The sequence below is a fragment of the Urocitellus parryii genome, chromosome 3 (assembly GCF_045843805.1).
Source record: "Urocitellus parryii isolate mUroPar1 chromosome 3, mUroPar1.hap1, whole genome shotgun sequence".
Classification (NCBI taxonomy): domain Eukaryota; kingdom Metazoa; phylum Chordata; class Mammalia; order Rodentia; family Sciuridae; genus Urocitellus; species Urocitellus parryii.
Genome location: NC_135533.1, coordinates 77,606,818 through 77,628,952, shown reverse-complemented (window position 1 = coordinate 77,628,952; position 22,135 = coordinate 77,606,818). Strand labels below are relative to the sequence as shown.

The 22,135-nt window shown below is 34.4% G+C and overlaps 1 protein-coding gene across 1 annotated transcript in view; it reads right to left on the bottom strand.

The window, feature by feature from the left end:
- Hdac9 (histone deacetylase 9) overlaps nucleotides 1–22,135 on the bottom strand; it is a 662,331-nt gene that overhangs the window by 236,550 nt on the left and 403,646 nt on the right. The window contains exons 14-15 of the mRNA XM_026407939.2: nucleotides 13,448–13,628; nucleotides 3,049–3,182 (exon numbers count right to left, since the gene is read on the bottom strand). Of these exons, the coding sequence (XP_026263724.1) occupies nucleotides 3,049–3,182; nucleotides 13,448–13,628 (315 nt within the window). The remainder of the gene's footprint in view (nucleotides 1–3,048; nucleotides 3,183–13,447; nucleotides 13,629–22,135) is intronic.

Here is a 22,135-nt window from a genome sequence, read left to right as displayed (position 1 = left end):
TTTCTTCTCTTCTCTTCTGGTAAAAACAGGAAGAAAAAGAAATCAAGTCATGGAAACCTTCTTTCCCTTTTGGTTCTATGTTTTATCTTACATGGAACTAAAAGTCTCCAGAAAAGGAGAATATCTATTTAGTTAATTATTTATAATGTTCCATTTTGAATCCTCCTAAAGTCATTCACAGACAGAGGGACATTAAACACCTAGGTGTCTTAAAGTGAATTGTTAGGGCTTTTAGAAATTCCATTACATGTTTTTATTTGTTTATTTTTTACTTTGGTTACCACATCATAAAGTCAAAGAGCAAATAAATTCATATGTGCAACAATTCCTGCAATTGCACAGGAATTTGGTAACATAAAATGTGGGAAACAATTTCTTCACTTAAGAAACTAAACACTTGGGAAGTTGCCATCGAACTATGTCTGAAAATGGTTTCTGTTTGCATGCTTGTGAAGTTTTTGATAAGACACTTGTTCATGGTCTTCTTTAAGAGCTACTCCGCTGATCTGGGTTCCCAAGTGAATTATTTTTAATTTTGTGATTGTTACCAGGAAGACTCCTGTTTTCTGACTGGGTTGGGGCTTACCTAACCTATTCTCAACAACTCTAGTCCTTCCGACATTTCACTCTGTGGTTGACAACACATAAGCCAGTGAGATATAATAGAATTGCATGGTTTGAAATAATATAGGAATAAAGTAAAGTGATGTAGGAGGAATTCATGAAAATGGCTGACTAGAAAGGAATGATAACAAACATTTTTAGATTTTCAGATCAGTGTGAACTATACTACATTCCCCATAATTCTGCACTCTGCTCCATTCATAAACAGTACTTCAGGTTATAGCTTTTCAAAATTCCACTAGAGCCACTGCCAATTTGGAGAGGTTGGGAAAAGGCCAAATGCTGCCATATATAACAAAGAATTGAATGTGGAAAAATGCAAGTGGCAATGTCTCAGCTAGCAAAAGCAGAAAAAAATTTTGCCAAGCAGGAAAACATCCATAGCAGTCTCAAAGTGAGACAAGAAAGATCACAAGAATAAATGAGTTTTGTGTGTTAAGATCAGTCTGTAATTTCTCCATTAAGATCAGACAAACAAGTCTCCTTGGCTGCCCATTTTGTGTATTCCATATGGGGTTTGTGGAAAAGAGAATGGTTTGGCCTCCAAGCTGCACTCTCAAAAATATGAAATTCTTAAAGTTAACTCTAAAATTATCCAAAGAGCATGAAAGATTTCTGCCATATAATATGGATGCCACTGGCACAGGATGAATAGGACTTTACTCAGGAAAGAACCAGAGAAATAAATGTAGCTCATTTTCTTTCACTTTGGGATTTTTAGGTAGGATACATTTAATCAGACGCAGAGCTTTAAATACAAAAAATGTTTGACATTTCCATTATAAACATATAATAAAATTTGTGAGACCAGTGTTCTGTTGTATTTATTCACAATCTCAACTCCTGACTGACCTACAGGACATTATCAATAATTTGATGCAAAGATAATTAATATCCTTGTAAAATGAATATATTATTCTCCTATATCACTTTTAAAAGACAAAGTCTATAAGGAAAATTTCCCTTAGTGATGAGCAAATTGCATAAATGCTTTGCATCTTCAAAAGTCAATATTTTCACTAGTTTGCAGGGGAGGACCAGACAGATGTGATTCACATTAGCAAGTATAGGCAAATGCACTTGACCTTTAGGATCATTTTCTCTTCTTTGGCATTTATATTTCAACCAAAACATTTTCCAGGTTCTTTTTAAATTACATTTGCAAAGGAATTATGTTGACTGCATTTTCAGTTGCCCAAAATAATACACTACAGAAAATTTTCAAAGATGGTCTATGGGTTAATATCAACTATAGGAACAATTATATAATCCCAGTTTTAAATGTCTGACCTTAAAATTGATAGACTATGCAAACGGTCACAAGTAGTTTGCATATAATCTGAAAAGTACTCACAAAAATCAATTTTAATTTTATTGAAGTATAATGAATTTCATTTGGTCTCATATCAGTTTTCTCATGCCATAATTATAGTCAAAATATTATCCATTTATTTTTTCCCCTAGGCAAGTAAAAACTATGTTAAATTTCTTTCATTGATAGGTCAACAGAACCAAATAGAAACATAAAATGGCAGTCTGTGAGATCAGGAATATTATCTGTCTTGTGAAATTTGCAATTTCAGTGGCTGAAACACATCTATAATATAATACATATTCAATAAATTTTTAAAAAATCAATAAATGCTAAAATAAAGTGAGAAAATACATGGAACGTATTTTTTTTAAGAATTGTTCATATGCAAATGCAAAAAGTTACTGAATTTTAGGGAACAATGGAAATTTTAATCAATTAATCAAATAGCTCATGCTTATTATATATTTTGCAAATTTGACAAGGGGAGCCATTATGAATTGCTTTCACTTTTGTTTAATCTTTAAAAGCCTAAAGAAATAATTTTTTTCTAAATGAAAATGAAACTCTCATCAGAAATTTACAAAAATGAGTCTAAAAAATTGGTAAAATAAAAATATTAAAAGCCCTACCATAAAATTACAAACATATTAGCTACTTCATTAAAAAGGAGTATCTTTTCTTGGTGCTAAAACTGTTATTCTTTGAATTTTATTCATTTCCATGAAGCAAAATTGGCATATATTTGAGTTCAAAGGGCAGTTTCTAACAAAAAAATACCAATTACTTAACATTTAACACTCTGCAAGCAGTTTCTCAGAAGACTAACTCAATAAATGATGTCCATTTACAAACAAGAATGCTATCATGTGTATGTATGCTGCAGCAGAATACACATATCAGGCAGCTGCTTAATCCATCAACCTTGATTACCTACTGTGTGCCCAGCCCAGAGTCAGATAGTGAGTTCTATGCTATTTGTTTATGACTGATCATCAATCACAATGTTTGCTCTACATGGTTAACATTTTTTTACTACTACCCAAATGAATGCTGGCCTCTTTACATGATTTATTTAAGTAAGTAAAAAAGTGTGGCCAATTCAGGATTACCTCACATTTATTTAGCAGCCCAGTTTCTTGCAGCCGTGACCAGATGCTCTGTATTCGTCCAGCATGCTCAGGGTGGGTGGTGGAACTGCCACAAACGCACTGGTGTTTCAGCATCAGAGAGTCATAGGCAATTCCTTCAAGACAAAGAAAACAAACATGTAATGGAACAGGTAGTGGATACACACTGGACGATACGTGATCACTCCAAAAAGTTATTCTTTTTAAAATGAAATTTACAAAGAAAGAACATCTATATCCTTAAGACTCCATAGGAGGATTTAATTGGTGTATCTGCATATGTCTGCAAATATCTCCATCAGTAGATTAACTAGTACTCAGACCTTAGTTTAGTAAATCTGTAAAGTGATAAAGATGGTGACATTTTAGGAAACTTCAGATTAAAAAAAAGAATGCCATAGTTTTACCAGTATGTAAAATCATTGTTAACTGGGGGCAGATAATTCAATTTAGTAGAAGTTTTCATTTTATCATTCAAGCCACAAAATGAGCTGGTTTCTACATCCTGAATTTATTTAATGAGTAAATTCCACTTTTCCTTTGGATCAGGGTACATCTTTGTAATAAACTGAACAATTTTCTAACTCTTTTCCATTTTGTTTAGAAATGTCATCAAAGATGGGTACTCAGTTTCTGCTTATGTTTTCCTCAAAATTTGTAGCATTTTATAAAATATATGACTATTGTAAATCTATGAGATATATAAGTCCCATATATTATGAGACATTTGAAGTAGTTCTTTTAAAAAATAAATGATTGTTGTAATTCCTTTAGTACAGAGTTCAGTTACTTAATGAATAAAATCTATTAGAAGGTAGTATATTTCATGTTTGAAAAATTTGGTGAAATAAATTATCAAGAGTATATAAAAAAGGACTTTTTAAAGGAACATATTAGATGATAATTACAACTCTGGTTCATTTTAGGATTTCCACCCATAACCACTTCCCTTGAGGGAGGGGAGAACATGTTACTTACAAAATTGACTAACATAAGATTATTTAACAAATCTGTTCTAATATTTGACCATCAAACTACATTATGGGGAACAGGGACTGAAGTATCCATGATAAGAAATTAAAGAGCCAAAAAAAAAAAAAAAAAGATCTATTCAGGAACAGATAAGTACCAAAATTTGACTTACTTACATTACTGTGTTAAAGGAATGTTTCTCAGAGGGGAAAAGTATTTGCCCCTGAGTATACCAAAATCCTACAGAAAAATATAACATATGCATTTTGAAACCATGTGGAAAAAATTATGTATAATAAAAAATATCATTTTGCTGGTTCAAATAATTTCCATTCTTAAGAGTCAATGGCTTCAGAACCCATCTTTATGCCTGCTCCTGGCTTGTATGTTTTCATCCTTAGCCCTGACCTCTCTTCTGAGTAATATACTATAAACTTACCTATTCAATTGCCCACCCAAAGCTTCCATTTGGATGTCTCATGGATTTCATAAAGTAAGAATGTCTTCAATTTTGAATTCATGATCTTAAACCACACACAGTGTTCCTTATTTTAACAAAGGACACTAAGATCCATCAATGAATATGCCAGAAACCTTTGTGTCCTCTTGACATTCCCTCTTCTATGAACCAAAGGAGTATCTGTTTTCCCTCCCAGACAGATCTTGAATCACTGACTTCTTATCTCCACTGCCAAAACCATATACAATCCAAGCAACTATTATCACTGATTTGAACTCCTGAGACAGCCTCATAACTGGCTACCTGACTTTCACTCTATGCCATTCACCACAAGACAGTAGCAATTTTTTGCTTAAACATTTCAATGATTTCACTGAGACAGAAATTCCTCAAGGTCAGCATCCATAGGCTCCTCTCCATCTCTCCAGCTTCATCACTTTACCCCTCCCTCCTTTGATCTCAGTTTCTCCTACAAAGGGCTCCCTTCCTCTCCTTAAAAAGGTCAAAGTCCCATCAGCCTTTGTACATACTATTCCATCTGGGCCAGAAATTCTTCCTTCCTGATCTTCATAACTATAGCTCCCAACTGGCTAACTTCCTCTTCATCCTTCATGGTGTAAAATTTTAACACCATGTCCTCAAAAAAGCATTCCCTGAGAACTCTAAGTGGGATCTCCTCCTCCTCTATCTGGTCTCATAGCATCCTCCATCTCTTTCGGAGCATTGCTCACATTTATGTAATTGCTGCATGTAATTTTGTTAACTGTACATTTTCTTCACTAAATGTTAAGATATAGGAAAGGACAGGCTATAGTATTGTTTATCTTTGAACTTCCAGTGTCTGTCACAGTAGGCCCTCAAAAGTACATTGTAATGAATGCATGAAAGACAAATAAGTGGATGGATTCAAGAACTAGGCCAGGTATTTCCATGATTCAGCCTTCCTTGGTAAATCTAATCAGTGGGTCTCCTTGGCATCCTGAAGTTCACGCAGGCTTATTTCTTTAATATTCTACTTTTTAAATTTTACATGCCTTATCTTCCAACCAGCAAGTGCCTCTACTACAGGGATCTATTTTACTCAGCTTTGTATGTCTACAAAGTATTTTTCACAAAGTCCATTTTTTCCTTTGTATAAAACCCAACATAAAAAAATATTTTTCAATAAGGTCAAATGGAATACTTTAAGATAGGCAGAAAAGAAAGCAGGTAGAAGAATGACATTCAGAACACAAAATTCATGAGACATGTCTTCACAATTCAAATTTCTCAAGCATTTATGAGTTGCTATTTCAGAACAGGAGCTGTTTAATGTATTTTCAACTACAGTTTTGTACTACAAAAAAATAAATGATATACTAATAATACATAAACCAAAAGTAGAGTATTGTTTTGTTTTGAAAATATATTCTTCAAGAGTAGGAATTTTGATCATCATGTTGCTTAACTATTTCTACTTCATCTCTTAACATATCCAAGCTCACTTCCATCATAATTTTTCCACTTTTAACATCATTTTCCTCATAACTCACTGCCAAGAAAAAGAAAATTACAAAACAAGTTGTGGTAGTTAGAAATTATTGCCAGGGATCTGGAGATTATAATAGAAAGTCCAGGAGCTTTTGGAAAGACATTCGAATTTAAGGGGAAATAAATAAAACCTGGATTCCCCAACCTTCACTGCCTCATCTTAATGATGTATCAATGAGGTGCTAACAGGTAGACTGGAAGGTGAGACTTTAACCTCATCCTTCATCTCTACTCCTTTCCTCTTTTTTTTATTCCCTCTCAAAACCAGGGACTTATAGGGTGAAAAATAAGCCTACTCTTTTCTTCAGGATTCATATGGAATTCTATTTTTCCTTGACTCTTTCTGTCCCACTGGTTGTCACTGGCAACAAAAGCCAATGGATCACTCTTTCTCTTCATTAATAGGACAAAAGTTAAAAATTAATAATTGGAAAAGTATATGAAGGAGTCTTTTTTTAGTCAGCTTTTCCCCTGCTGCAACTAAAAGATCTGACCAGAACAACTGAAGAGGAGGAAAAGTTTATTTGTGAGCTCACAGTTTCAGAGGTTTTAGGCAACTGGCTCTATTCCTTGGGCCTCAAAGTGAGGCCAAACATGATGAAGGAAGAGTGTGGTGAAAAGAAGCAGCTCACCTGATGATTAGGCAGCAGAGAGAGAGAGAAACTCCACTTTCCAAATACAAATATATACCCCAAGCCATACCCCCAATGATCCCCCTCTTCCAGCCACATTTCTCCTGCCACCAGTTACCACTCAGTTAACTCCATCAGGGATCGATTCACTGATTAAGTTAAGGCTCTCACAACCTAATCATTTCCCCTCTGAACCCTCTCACATTGTCTTACACATGAGCTTGGGGGGACACCTCACATCCAAACCATAACAAGTCTTAAAAATTTTTACCTGTATTTTAAACCTAATAGTAAGTTTCATACCAAACAAACAAACAAAACAAAACAAACCCTCCTCAAAATTTTGAATATTTTAGATAAGCTTGGAATTTGGGCTTTCTCTAGGTTATTTTATTAAATGAGATAATGTATTTGAAACATTGAATACAGTGTCTTTCCCTTCATAAATCATTACATGTAGGTAAGACATTTTTTAGCTCGTGGAATCTGTTCATGTCTATAATAGGGTTTATGTTCAGTCTAGTGACATCTGGTTGAGTAGAGCTGGTTTATAAGGAGGAGTCTAGCATCTTTAGATGCCTTCTTCTGGTTCCTAGCTACTAACATTCAGCTAATTTGCATTTCTGGAAACTGCCTGAAGTTTCACACCTTCTAAAGACATTTACTAAACACTATTGAAGCTAAGGGAGAAGAGGGAGGACTAGCACAAAACAAAGTTATATGACATGGCATTGTAACACATAATGATGGTTCACTATGTTCAAGGCATTGGCAATTTCAATTTATTACCATTAAACTTACAATCTAGTAGTTAAAGTGAGACACGTACAAACATATGACATGTATTTGTAAAACTTCCGTATGCTAAGGAAGGAAAAAATGTGGGATGAGTAAGAGGAGAATTCTCAAAAACAAAAATATTTAAATGACAAAATGACTTACAAATGATGGAAGGTGAGGCCATTAATAGAATGGACAAAAGGAACTACAGTCAGTCCTCTCTATCTATGAATTTCACATCCACCCAGCGATTAAAAAATATTATTGGAAAAAATTACATCTGTACTAGACATGTACATACTTTTTTCTTATAGTATTTTTTCTAAAAAAAACCAGTAAAATAACAATTCACATAGCAATTACATTGTACCAAGTGTCAAAAATAATCCAGAGATGATTGAAAGTATACAGGAGAATGTGTAAAGGTTATATGCAAAAACTAGGCCATTTCATATAAATGTCTTGAGCATCTAGGGATTTTGGTATTCTTGGAGGTTCCTGAAAACAATCCTCCACAAATATCAAGGAATGAATGCATTTTGAAACAAAGATCATTTCTAACAATCTTCAAATACTCACAGTAGCCATTTTACTTTTCTTACATATTGTTCCCATCTATCCATAAAGCTTGCCTTATTTTTTCTATTTCCACCCCACTCTCTACATTCTACTACATTTAATATTTGCTATAAGACCTTTGATTTGGAATACATAAATAAAAGCATCAAACTGTACAATTTTAATTATATTTAATAAATAATTTAATTAACTTAGTGTGTCAAGCAAGCAAATAATGTAACATCAAAAAATGGTTATTTAAAATATTGGTAACTTGTGTCTTTTACTAGGTAAGAAATTTCCTAAGACAATTTTGTTTGTTTTATGTTTTCTCATGTAACTCACATTATTAGAGTATCAGGAGAAAAGGGAATGGCTAGAAGAAAGTTCTGCTATAGGCCTTCTAATCAACACTGTGGGAAAGGTCTTTAAGAGTCTATGAACTGGATTAAGGGTTGCCACTCAGCTAGAGAGCCAGGAAGGAGCCTCAGCCAGCATGTAAGTTGGCAAAAAGTGAAGTCAAACACAATTCACTACACATTTGCTGGAGGCAAAATATCTGGAAAGATTTTTCTACATTCAAGAATAAGTGATCAGGAAAAAAAAAAGGACCTATGATAATATGCTACAGAAATTGTAAAGGAAAATGTCATTCATAGCTCAGTAAACATGAGCTACGGGAGGAACCAATATAAGATTTTAAAGGAAATGTTTTGGCATCTTCAAATGTCAAAAGACATTGGCTCAATCAACTAGGAACCAAAAGCTAAAGGGAGAGATCTAACTCAATTAAAAAGACAATGGAAAGAGTGAAAAAGAAAGAGAAATATGATAAATAGAAATTTTGAAGAAAAAATTAAAATCTATACAGGATTCAAAGACAGTAATTTATACATTTCAGAGAATCAGACTGATGCTCTTGAACACAAACTTAAAAAGCCCTTGGAACATGAAGAAAAATTTCTAAGAGATGGACCCAGTGAGATGAAAATGGGAAATCAGAGGAGAAAATAGCTGAAGAGAAAGCTGTGATTGCCCTCTAGGAGAAAATCAGACTTACTGAACAATGGGAATAACTAAAGAAGCTTCCCATAAGTAAGAGAGTCATGTGCATCTGTAAGTGAACACTCATCAGAAAGGTAATTTTTAAGTTAACAGGATAAAGAAAATACACCAATTCCAGAAAAGAAAAATCAGGCTGCCCACAAAGAAACACCTATCAGATTGGCCTCAGACTCCTCCCTTCAGTGCCAGCACCCTTGAGCATAGGACATTTCCAAACTTTTCAGGCAAAAATGTGTGTCCAGTAAGTCTATATTCAGACATGTGTGAAGACAAAAAGATGACATTCTCAGGTATAAAGACATGTCCCCAAATATGTATATATAGCACACAAGGAAGATGAATACATAATGATATATTTATAAATACACTATGTATGTGAATATATTTTGATATGATACATGTCATCGAGTTGAGTTAATGTCCTAAATAAACAAGATAGCTATTTTTATCATCTTTAGAGATAATGAGATGAGCAAATTTTGAAGTTAATCTGAGAAATTTCAAACAGATATTAGAGGACAGCAATTTAAGAAAATAAATTACCTACAAAAAGAAATTAACCTCTCTATTCTAATATAGGTAGTAATAGAAATTACTTTGAAAAATCTTAAACATATGCATACTTACAAACACAACAAACACATGCATACAAATGAATATATATAAAAGACAATACAAATTTACACATACACACATGCATACAGTTATGTACAAAAATATGCAAATATCTTTTTTTTAAAGAGAAGCCTAAGGAAGAGGTAAAACCACTGACAATATGAACAAACATTTAAATTTGTTTACCTAAAAGTAATAAAATAATGAATGATTCTCTTGTACATTATTCTAGATTTACCAATTTGCCTTCTATGAACATGTATCAATTTTTCTAATTAACAAAAATGTAAATATTACACAAAATATCACTTGATATTTTAATGATTTTTATGTATAATGTCATACAATTCACATCTACTTACTCCCATTTCATTCAATTATTTATTTCTTTGCTGATTCTTTTGTTTATTATACAATAAATGTATATATATCCACACACATATATATTCACATACACACACAAATATATATATATGTATATATATATATATATATATATTAGCACCTTTCATGTGTTAGTAATGTATCTAAGTTCTAATGTAAGTAACCAAGTTCTAATATTAGAGAGAAGTGAAAAATAGTTCTTTCTCATAGACTATCCATTGTAACTTAATCTCCCAAAGAGATAAATAATTATAACTTTTGATGGAAAAATACATCTGTTATAAAGCTTCCTGAAGGAAGTAACATATAAAGTAAAACATGAAAAACCTGAAGAATCAGATGGAATTAGCCTTGACTCACTCTGAAAAATATTCAAGTATATTTAACTATCCATCATGTGTGCCACTGACTAAATATCAATTTTTAAATATATTTTTAAATTAATTGTTTAATTAGATTATTTATAATGATAATGATTTGATTAGATTATTGCAATGGCTTTCACAAGTGTTGGTTTAAAACCATTTCAGCATTGTGATTCTATTTCATATTAGACTCTGGCTAAAAAGACAATGCTATAAGGAAAGAACTTATTTATATGGATTATGTAGAGTATCCTGGTATTTGAAAGAAAGAAGACTTTAGATTATCTGCTGATGTGTAAGATAAACCCCATCACGTTATTAACATTAATTTATTGTTCTGATGGATACCATTTGGTATAAAGGAGCACAATCATCTTTCAGAACCTCTCTTGTAAACCATGGCCAAACCTCATCTTTATAAGGAGTAATTGAGTCGAAGAGATTAATTTAGCAGAGAAAATGAACGCAGTGCCCTTTCCTTAATTTTCAGAACCTCTAATAAACACCATGCATAATCTTTAATTAGAATTTTTAAAAGCACCTCTAAAATTGACTATTATTACCCATAATAAAATAGAATATAAAATCCTTATAGGATCACGGTAACCTAGCTATAATACACTTATTCTTCATTTTCACTACTGCAGCTATAGGACCCCATGTTCTTTTGGGGTTTCTTAAAAACAGTCTCTCTCCAGACAATGACAGTTCTCTGTGGGCCACCAGGTATTGGCTACATGTTATGCTATGTTTGGGAATCCTCTCAGGAAATGGACTGGGGACTTCATCTTTCAACAACTGACTAATATATCTACCCTGGAACATTGCTTTGTTCTTTCCAAAAAAGGAAGTTGAGTGACTATTCCAGTTGGCTGCTAAAGATCCACATGGATAGTGAAGGTTTGAATGTCATACCTTAAAAGTTACGTAACATTAGTGTTACATAATGCTTTAGTTGTACCAAAAAAGTATAGATCTTACAGAATGGATTTAAGTCAATTGCCTACTTTTATAACGTGTTTGTTTCCTCTTCCTTGTTCGATGGAATAACTATTGAGTGTATGAGATAGTATGACTTTTTTTTGAAAAAAAAAATTTCCCAAGAACACACTTGAATGTCACTTTGATCTTTTCTAAATATGCACAACAAATAAATAATTAAAAGTCAACAGAAAGGAGTTTTATGCTCAGAAATATATTGTTTCAAACATACTATAAAGAAAAGTCTTCATGTATATGTGTACATATATATTACACACATATATAATGCTATATATTATCATGTCTATATTATTATGTTTCTGGTCCATTCTTGGATCTGGATTCTTCTAAGGCCTACATAGCCTTTCCATTTAGAAACTGTTTTCTCAAACATGTCAGATTTCTCAGAGATCTCACTTCGTTGATATCAAAGGAATATGTACACACTGGAGCAGTCCAAATCATGTCAGGAAAGGATGACTCCTCTAAACCATCGGAAGAAACCCTACCTGGAGTATTTCAATAACTGCCAACAGGTGTTAACATCAGTATGAAACTTTATATTTAAGCTCACTTTTCAATTAGAGAAATTATTTTTAGTCAATACAAATGGCACTACAACAGGATGGTTATTATTCTGTGTTCTCTGAATAAAAGACACTTTCAGGAAAAAATAATTGAAAAGTATATAATCCTTAAAGATAATGCTCTTGCTATATTAAAACAGGAATTTCTCTATGAGCAAAATCTTCTTTGCTAGACATACAGGGCTATTCCTAGGCATGATTGATTTTGAAGGCTTCTATTAATACTAGGCTGCGATAACAGTGTGTTCAGGATATCTGGGCAAGTATGCTGTGCTTCTGGAAATAGAGGGATCAGATGGACTGATTAATCTGGCAAAAGAAATATGCTCAGCCTTTAGGTTCTAGCATGGAATGTTGTCTTAGGGTATAACACATTCTACAAAGTAGCTCCTATGCACATTTATTAAAGATGCACACAGTTAAATAACTTGACCATTCCAGACATTGATTTTTAACTGAAAGATGATATCAAGGCTTAGGAACATGATTTACAAAAAAAATGTATTTTAAGTTTTAGAAGCATGAAGGCTTGCATGAGATCACAGAAGTAAAAAAAAAAAAAGAACCCTCAGATAACCCATAAGAGCCTTTGGGGAAGGGGTACACATGAATTTTCTCCTTGCTGCATCCAAGTTGTGAAACTCTTAGGGCTATACTATCTTTCATTTGATCAACCACAGTTTGAGAGCATGGAACAATAATGAGGTACAGCAGAAGAGCATGAATAATTTTCCATCCATAGGTTCACAGCACAGTTCCTTTGCAGAGGGAATTGTACCCCACGACCATCACCATTAGTGTGTGTGTGTGTGTGTGTGTGTGTGTGTGTGTGTGCATGTGCTCCAGACTTGACCTTCCTCTGGCCTTAGAATTATCTAGCTTGTTTTCCTCTGTAGGCAGCTGTAGACAAAGGAAGAGATTGGTCAAAAAGCCCACCCAGAAGTACCATAATAAATGGAAGTGATACTAACATATCAGGCACCGATTGCCTTGGTACTATAGACTCCCATGAGTCACTTGAGTGGGAAGTCAGACAAAAATATCAAAACAAAACAACCAGAAGAGAAACTGAGGAAAGGACGCTCTTTAGAGTCCAATGAGGAAGCCAAGTATCATAAATTTCCGAATGGCCAAATGCTAGAATGAAAGATACTGAAGAAACTCCTAAAGAATGTTGTAGGGATTTTTGTTTCCAAAAGGGACCCATGCACCTGTTGATGTATTTTCCAGGCCCTTGAATGATAGCAATTTATGAGGCTATTAATACTAAGCCCAAGATTTATCAGATGTGCTGTTTGTCTTGTGGCCACTGTAACCTCATAAAATTTGGGTTGCATTGGGTTAAAATGGAGCGTTCTGCTGTTGGAGTTATTCTGAGCATTTAAATCGGCTAATCCTACAAGAAGGGTGCATTTCGCTTGCCTATTAGGGAGAGTCTTTGGGGATTCCTACCAGTTGCAGAGCCAGGCTGGAGGGGGCGGTCCGTTGCAGGGTGTGGTAAAATGGAGGCAGCAGGGGAAGAATGAGTCCTGGAGAGAAGGCGATGTTTCTCTAATCCATCCATGCCAACCACAGCCAGCTGAGCCTGGCGCGCCGAGAGTGCACGTGTGTGCGGGGGCTCCGGGAAGGGCTGCTGCAGAGCAAAGAACACAGTAGACAGAAACGTGAGACCAGCATCGAGGGAGACACTGAGAGCGACATGTCAACAAATTAAGTTCATCAGGTCAGAGACATAATAAACGGTGTGAAGGGAAAAGGAAAAAAAAAATAGAGAGAAAGGGAGAGAAAAAACAAGATCCAGTCAATAAATCCATTCAACAGATGTTTTCACACTGAAGGCCAGGGCCTGTCTGCCTGGCTCTGGAGAAGGTGATGGCAGGACGCCTGTCAGTTTCAACTGATTGAAAGGAACAGACCTTTAACCCCAAGAGAAACGTTGACTTACTCCGTTTCCTAACTTGATACCAACGTTTTGAATACAGCCCCAGAAGGGTTGCAATACAAAAGTGGGAGAATCATTCAACTGCTTTCCACATAAGTCTCAATTATGAAAATTCTATCCTGAATTTATTTCAGTAATATTGTTAATGAAATTGATGGGCGCCTCTAAAAATGACCAATTAGATGGTTTTGTTTTGACATCTTTCAATTTTCATATAATGGTGTAGAACAATGAGTTTTTCATGGTTTACAGGATATAATCTCAACACTGTAATTTGTTTCTTTGAGAGAGTATTAGATATATTAGGTGTATTGTTTTTCATACTTCTAAAGTTGATCAAAGGACCAGAGTTTAGGAGCTTCCAGAAAATTCACTTAGTCTATTTCTCTGTCTTCAAAGAGACACTCTGTAAAACACAGTTGGCAGCTAATTTAACCATCAAAACTATGCAGTAATTATTTAATCTCTTACCAACAGGAATTCATAAATTTCATGCTGTTTTTTAAATATTTTTCCTAAGGAATATGGAAAATGGCTGAGCAGTGCTACAAAACCTGATTATCGCTTGCCATCAATAAGGATGGTAAAGTTCCAAAAGGTTAACAAAATTTAAAAAAATGCAAGTCTAATCCCTATAATTTGAAAAATGTGTATGTTGCTTTGCTTTGACCTGCCAGACTAGCATTTCAGGACTTGATGCAAACTTCACTTTTCTTTCCCTTTAGGTTAGATACTCCACTGCACCCAACATGTCATACTCTTCCTGTATTTCCCACACAAGGATTGACAAATCTTAGATACATAAAATCACTCACTAAGGGAGGAAGCTCACAAATCTACATATAACACAACTGTGTTTCATGCATAGTATGTGGTTTTATGTCATTATAGCTTTTTCTGTACATGACATGAATTAATGCTATACATCAATGCATGTTTGATGATGAAAAAATATAACTTTTAAAATAGTTACAGAATATAGACAGAGATTTCTCAATTCAGAAAAAAATATGAATCATTGAAAGTTAACTTTAAAATGGATTATAATCAACATGTATGTGGTTGCTTCAGTTTTGCTGAGCCGAATATTCAAACCATCAATCAATTGGAAGGCACTCACTGTCATATGCTCATGCTTTGGTCATTTGCTTTGTTGATCAGAATGGCTCAGTCAATGAGGTTTAGAAGAAAATTTAATGCATTCCCAAGAGCTGAACTTTTTTGTTTTCTTGTGTATCTCTATGTTCAATGCCCTGAGAATATAGAAGTTTTAATTACAAAGAATATAAATATATACATATCGCTTCAGGGCTTTCTAATCAGGAAAAGGAAGCTTTTCTGCATATGATCTAAACTGCACAGGTAAATATTCAAATATCGAATATTCAAATATTCTCATTCACCTTCCCGTAATCTCTTTAACTCTCATCTAAATCAACACAAAAGACTTCGAATTGAGCATTTTACTTAACCAGCCTTATTTCTTCCTGTAAGCATTCTCTTCTTAAAGCCCTGCTGAAAACTAAAAGTTGGCACAAAGACACTCTGAAGGCCAGTTGAAGTTTAAAGAACCTTCTCCACCTGTCTTTTCAGCTCTACTTAACCTGAGGCCAACCTACATTTTCAGCCTCAGGTCATCTTTCATATTTCTAGGTTTCTAGCCAAAATACTGCCTCCTGTACACAAGCATCATCTCCAGGGCTGCCTTATCATGTTCAATGGCCCTGTATCCTTTTACCTTACTGAGTCCTTTTCTGCCAAAAAAACAATACTATAATTTTTATACCCACATTTGGTTCGTTATTATATATTGATTAGTATTACATTCATTCTTTCCTTCAGCTTAATAAATGACAATGTTTCGTGGGCCCCTAAAAGTACCACAGTCCTGGTATGTTATGTCTAAGGGTCTATCGACCTTAATCATTCCTGCCTCTACCAGCCCATCCTTTCTGTAACACCCCTCTGATACATATCCACTAAGGTTCACTTCATACTTCAAATAGAGCCTTTTTTGAGCACCCATCTAAGCCTTCTTTCTCTTTCCATTACATTCCCATCACACTTCCTTTTTCTCTTTGCTTTTCCCTGCCACAGTCTTTTATAGATTTGAGATGTTTCATGTAGTCACTATTTCTTAAGCTCATAGTTTGTGCCAGACACTTTGCTAGTATGTTGAGCTTTTTATGTTCATTGTCTAGTGAGGAGAGAGATACTAAATATTTATAGTTATAAATATAATGAATGCTATATAGGAAAAATTCAGGATGCTTTAAAAACTGTTTTTAAAAAAGCTGATAAAGAGGGTTAAGTAATTTTCATCTAAGAAAATATATTCAATTTGAAATGTGAAGGATTAATTAGAATGAGCCAGAGACAGAGTGGGAAGAAGCTCTATAGACATTTTACTCATGTGTGGGTAGGTGCTCACGTGTGTGAAGTTATCTTTCTTTATGTAATATTGAAAGCTTTTAGAAGCAGGAACTAGACATAACTCATCTGTTGACTTGCTCTGCTATATTTTTCTTTTCTCATGCTTTCTAAAAAATTATTTGTGCATTAAGACTATGGAACAGATACTTGTAAGTTAAAAGCCATGTTTTAAAAATAATCTCACCAAAATTTACTTACTTATTTATTTATTTATTTATTACTTTATTTTTGGTACCAGAGATTGAACCCAGGGTTGCTTACCATTGAGCCACATCCTCAGCCCTTTTCTATATTTTCTTTAGAGGCAGGTTCTTGCTGAGTTGCTAAGTGCCTTGCTAAATTGCTCGGGCTGGCTATGAACTTGCAATTGTCTTGCTTCAGCCTCCCAAGTCCTTGGGATTACAGAAATGCACCACCACTTGGGCAGCATAACCAAATTTTAAACCAGGTGCAATGGCACATCCCTATAATCCCAGCAGCTCAGAAGGCTGATGCAAGAGGATTACAACTTCAAAGCCAGCCTAAGCAATTTAGTGGGGCTCTCACTGAATTACTTAGTGCCTCACTAAATTGCTTAGGCTTTTCCCTAATTAGTAAGTTCCATGAGGAAATGAGCTTTGTTTGTTATATATTCCCATGCAATACTTTACACATAGTAGATGTTAATAAATATTTGAATGTTGAATAAATAAATTAATAAAACAAAGATAGCCATCCTTAAAATTTTATTATAAATTAATCAAACAAGCATATTAAGAGCAGTCATAACAATGAAGAGTTAAGGAATGGCTGAGAAAAAATATGAGAAATTGAGTCCAGACAAAACAATTGTCAAAGGACAATACCCTGAAATTAGCACTGGTGCCAAGAGATAATGAAGGAAAAGTTCCGGTGATTTGACGATTATTTTTCTTTGTACTTTCATGTGGTTTCCAAGTTTTCTGCCTATCATATATGTTAAAAAATTAATTAAGAAAAATGGTAAATGTTATTTAAACTAAATGGTCCAACCTTTCAAACACTTCATTAGGACAGATTCATAATCATTATACATACAAGCAGACAGGGTCAAAATGTTCAAACCTGCTTCCCAAATAGGAATATTTAAGAAAGAAAAGGTTGTTAGTTTTCAAAATTAGTTGACTAGAATCATGTATTTTTACAAATGATGTATGACTTTTAATGTGCAGGGAGAGTTAGAACAATCCAGGAAGCCACACATTAATACAGTGCACATGAGTCACTACGTTATCAGAAAATGCTTGGCCACTTTAAATTCAAATGTCTCCTTCCTCATCAATAAAAAGGTATCCTTCTTGAGGATGAAAACTTGAGATTACATTTTTCTGTTCTAGCTGAATTGGAAGAGTTTCACTAAACTTTTTTTTTTTCCCTCTACCTAATAGAAGAGAATTTTATCTAGGTAATTTTGGGTACTTTTAAGTATGAAAGTACATGTTTTTTCTTGCATTGTCAGAAAATTAAATGTCAAATAGATGAGAACCTACAGTTATTAAAAATTGAATGTATACCCAAATTCACATTTCACTTACGGTGCACAATTAGAAATGTGTCATGTCCTTCATGTAAAGAGGAAGCACGTCCACCACACAGAACTTTTGATTAAAAACATTTAAATACACACATTGAATCTATTTCTTTTGTAAATGTTAGTCTTTCTTTTTCTTTTTTTCAGGTGATATAACTTAGGGCCTGATTTTTTTTAATATTGATTTTTTAGTTGTAGTTGGACACAATACCTTTATTTTATTTGTTTATTTTTGTGTGGTACTAAGGATTGAACCCAGGCCCTTGAACGTGCTAGGCTAGCCCTCTACCGCTGAGCCATAACCCCAGCCAAAAATAGGGCCTGATTTTGACTGGTTATTTTGCCAGAGTGTCATTTTACTTTACTGGGATATATAGGTCAACTATTCCTTAAATAAAGTGGTCTTTAAATAATGTGACACTCTTTGTTTTTTGGTGTTGAGTAAATTGAATTTTTGTTTTGGTTCACAGTGTTTTTAATTTCAGAATTATTGCTTTTACAAAGAATTTAGAATCTTGATTATCCCTAGAGGTTATCTTGTCAGATGCCAGGGGTATTTGCATATTTAAAGTCTTTGTATTATTCAGGAGGAGTGTAGAAATCTTGGCTAATTTCAAACCTCCTAAAGCTAAACATCCCTGTTAATAATTTAAGAGTAGCTATTAAATAAATAGAAATAATGTGTCTAATTCTAAAGTAGACAAAAAAAATTTAAAGAAGCAAAACCAAGAAACAAACCTAAAAATAAATGGAGAAAAAAAAACCCTGAAGCATTGAAAAAGCTGTACAAAAATAAATCACAAAAGTGAGATGCTAGAAACAAATCCCCATATATCAGTAAACACAGTTGATTTGAATGCAATTTACCAGCTAAATGATGGTGTCAGCCAAATTGATTTGACTGAGAAATATTAAATTGAAAAGTTCTATGAAGAAATACCAGGCAAACACTAATATGATAAAGAAGTAAAATTCCCATATAGTCACATTAAAAAGAGACAAGATAGACATTAAGGAAAAATTTTAGGGATCATTGAAGGGTTTCTTTGTAAATAATACATATATTCAATTAACAACAGAAAACTTGTAAATTTATCTGTGCCTAATAACTTGAACTCAAAATGTAAAATACTAATGGGGCAGAACTACTGGGAAAAGCTGAGAAATCCACATTACAGAGGAGTTTTGTGAAAAATTTATCATGAAACTATTTAATTTATAAAAGATTTGAATAACACAGTTCACTAGATTGAAATATATTGAATTTTCAGCCAATAAGCACATTATTTCAAGCACATGAGTTATTACAAAATTCACCACTGCAACAATGCAATGGTTAACAAACTTAAGAGAATTAATATCTTCAATGGACTTTTTTTCAACTTTACAAGGAAAGAAAGTTCCAGAATTTTCTAGAAAACATTTAGGAGATTTTATGTGTGTGTGTCTGTGTGTGTGTGTGTGTGTGTGTGTGTGTGTGTATGTGTATGAGATATATATTTTTAGGGAAGAGAAACAGGAGCAGAAAGATGGACAAATATTGTGAATATTTTAAATAATGAAATATTTCAATAAGGCAACAAATGTGTTAATAGAAACAATTTACTGATAATCAGAAAATGCAAATTAATACTGTCATAAAATACCATTTTATACTTATCACATTAATCAGTAGATCAAGTCTGGCAATACCAAGCATTATTGAAATAAAATAGAGCAAGAGAAATTTATAGAGTGCTTATAAGAAAGAGCAGCCTACTTGAACCAATATAAAGAATAATTCACTAATAATTAATAAAAATAAGGATAGACAGCAAACTACAGGAAAAAATGGTGAGTGAAAAAAAGTAAAAAAAAAAAAACCCGCATTAATACATAGGACAATTATTGAAGTTTTAAATCATACAAATTAATACCATATATTGGCGCTGTGGATATAGCTCAGTTGGTAGAGTGCTTGCCTCGCATGCACAAAGCCCTGGGTTCAATTGCTGACACCACAAAAAGACAAACAAAAAATTAATACCTTATATTAAGGAAATGCATGTGTAAATATAATAAATAAACATGAATAAAAATAATGAAAATATCTTAAAATGCAAGGGAACCTCACCCAGCAAATTCAGAAGAGAAGGAATAGAAGGGACTTGCAACAGGAGAGAGATACACAGGAAATCTCAATTGTATTTATAATGTTTTATTTTGGAGTCTTTATTTAAGAGTCTTCATTACCGAAGTATTTTTTCTTCATATATGAATATATTTTTAACAAACTTTAAATGTTTAATATGTGTTTAAGGGGCAATGGCAAGATGGCTGAATAGATGCATACAGCACTCACCTGCTCCTCCACAAAGAACCAAAGCAACAGGTGTATAGCTGCATATTGAGGTGAGTGATCATGGGAGAACACTAGAAATCAACAGGAGAAAAATGGAAACCTTGTAAGATCCAGAGATCTGGGATAATAGCAAGAGAAACAAAATAACCTGGCACCTGCCACCCTGAATGCATAGTCAAGGAGGCGGAGCCTTCTATCTCCAGGGTTAAACTTGAAGGAGAGTCCCAGAAAACTCTATCAATGCAGTTACGGGCAATCCTAGCTATTGGAAACTTTCACAAGACTCACAGGATTATAGTAAACTAGATAAGTAATCTGAATTCTGCCTAATAGCCTGGCTTTGGAAAAGAAGTTCACATCACCTCTTAGTGTATGCCCAGAGTGCTATAGCCAGGAGTCATCTTGAGAAGGGATTTACTGTCTGATTTTTTTTTTTTTTTTTTTTTTTTTTTTGCTGCACTAGGAATTGAAAACAGCTTCATGTTCTCATCTCTGGGACCCCAGAGACATTCCTCTGCACTGACTCAATGAGTAGTTTACTCACAAACACAGTGTAGGTCAGTAGAGTGACTCTGACACAAATCTGCTGAGAACCCTGCTTCATGGGGGATGGGTGTTTCCACACGGAGGGGAAGGAATGGTGCCACCTTAACAAACCCAAGAAGCGGGCGCTGCCCTCTGAGACCTGGAGGGTGGCCAGGCATGTGTGATTTCATGTTGGTGCCAGGATTGAAGGCAGCCATCCATTCTGTTCGTACCACTCTTCCTCCCAACTCCACCGGTGGCATCTTTTACTAACAAAGCAGGGGAGAGGTCTGTGGTTCCACTGCTTCCTGCCCACAGGTACACTGTCTTGAGCGATGTCCAGACTAACAAGGTCCAGAGAGAGACTTTACTCAGTGCCTGCTGTGTTCCGCTCTTGCCTCTCTACTTCAAACACTTTATGTGGGTAGAATTTTGCCTGATTCTGACTGAAATCCACTCCTGATCCATCACTGGATTCAACCCTACAGCTGAATCAGGGAGGAAAAAAAGCCCAGTTACTGCCCTGTCCCAGGTGGGGACATGGCCAGAGGGGATCTGAGGCCCCATTCCTGGACATGCATGTCCACAGTAACAACAGAGAGGAGCACCACAATTCTTGCCGACAACAAATCTACAAGTTCCCCTAACACTGGCCATTCAATATCTTGTCTGACTTCACACTGCTGACAAAATTGGATGTGAAGACCACAGAGGTGATGCTGTGATTCCCCCCTATAGGACAGATGGTCATGAAATGATGTGTTTGAAGTTCTGAAAGAAAGGAATGGCTAACCAAGAACACTGTACCTTTATCAAGCCCTTCCTTCATAAAGAAGGGGAAATAAAGACCTTCCAAGAGAAATAACAAGTCCTATTAATTCAAAGTAAAATTTATTACTGATGTAGTACAATTATGTAATTTATAACATATTTTTACATTTATGTACCTGTGAAATTATAAATGTGTGTATATATGTATATATGCTGAACTATTTTTGTTTGTGATAAAAAAATTATAGACCAATGCATATAAGTTGGAAGGTGAAGTGGTCCTTTTCGTTAAGTAAAAATTTTGGAAGGTAGAGGACATGTTTGACAACTGTGAAGGTATTTATTATTCCTCCTCCCCATAGCAATGTAGCATTTCTGGATTTAGGTATGCATGAATGGTACACAGTACAAGAGGAGCTGAATCAGCAGGTTTGGGCTGACCAGCAACAGAATGCACTCACTACTTTCTGCCAACCTTCCTTCCAGGACCAAGTACTGATTGCTTGCAGCAGAAGTCAGGAAGAAGGTAGATGAAATACTGCCCCCTATACACTCACTGATCATGTCTAGTGAGAGCAA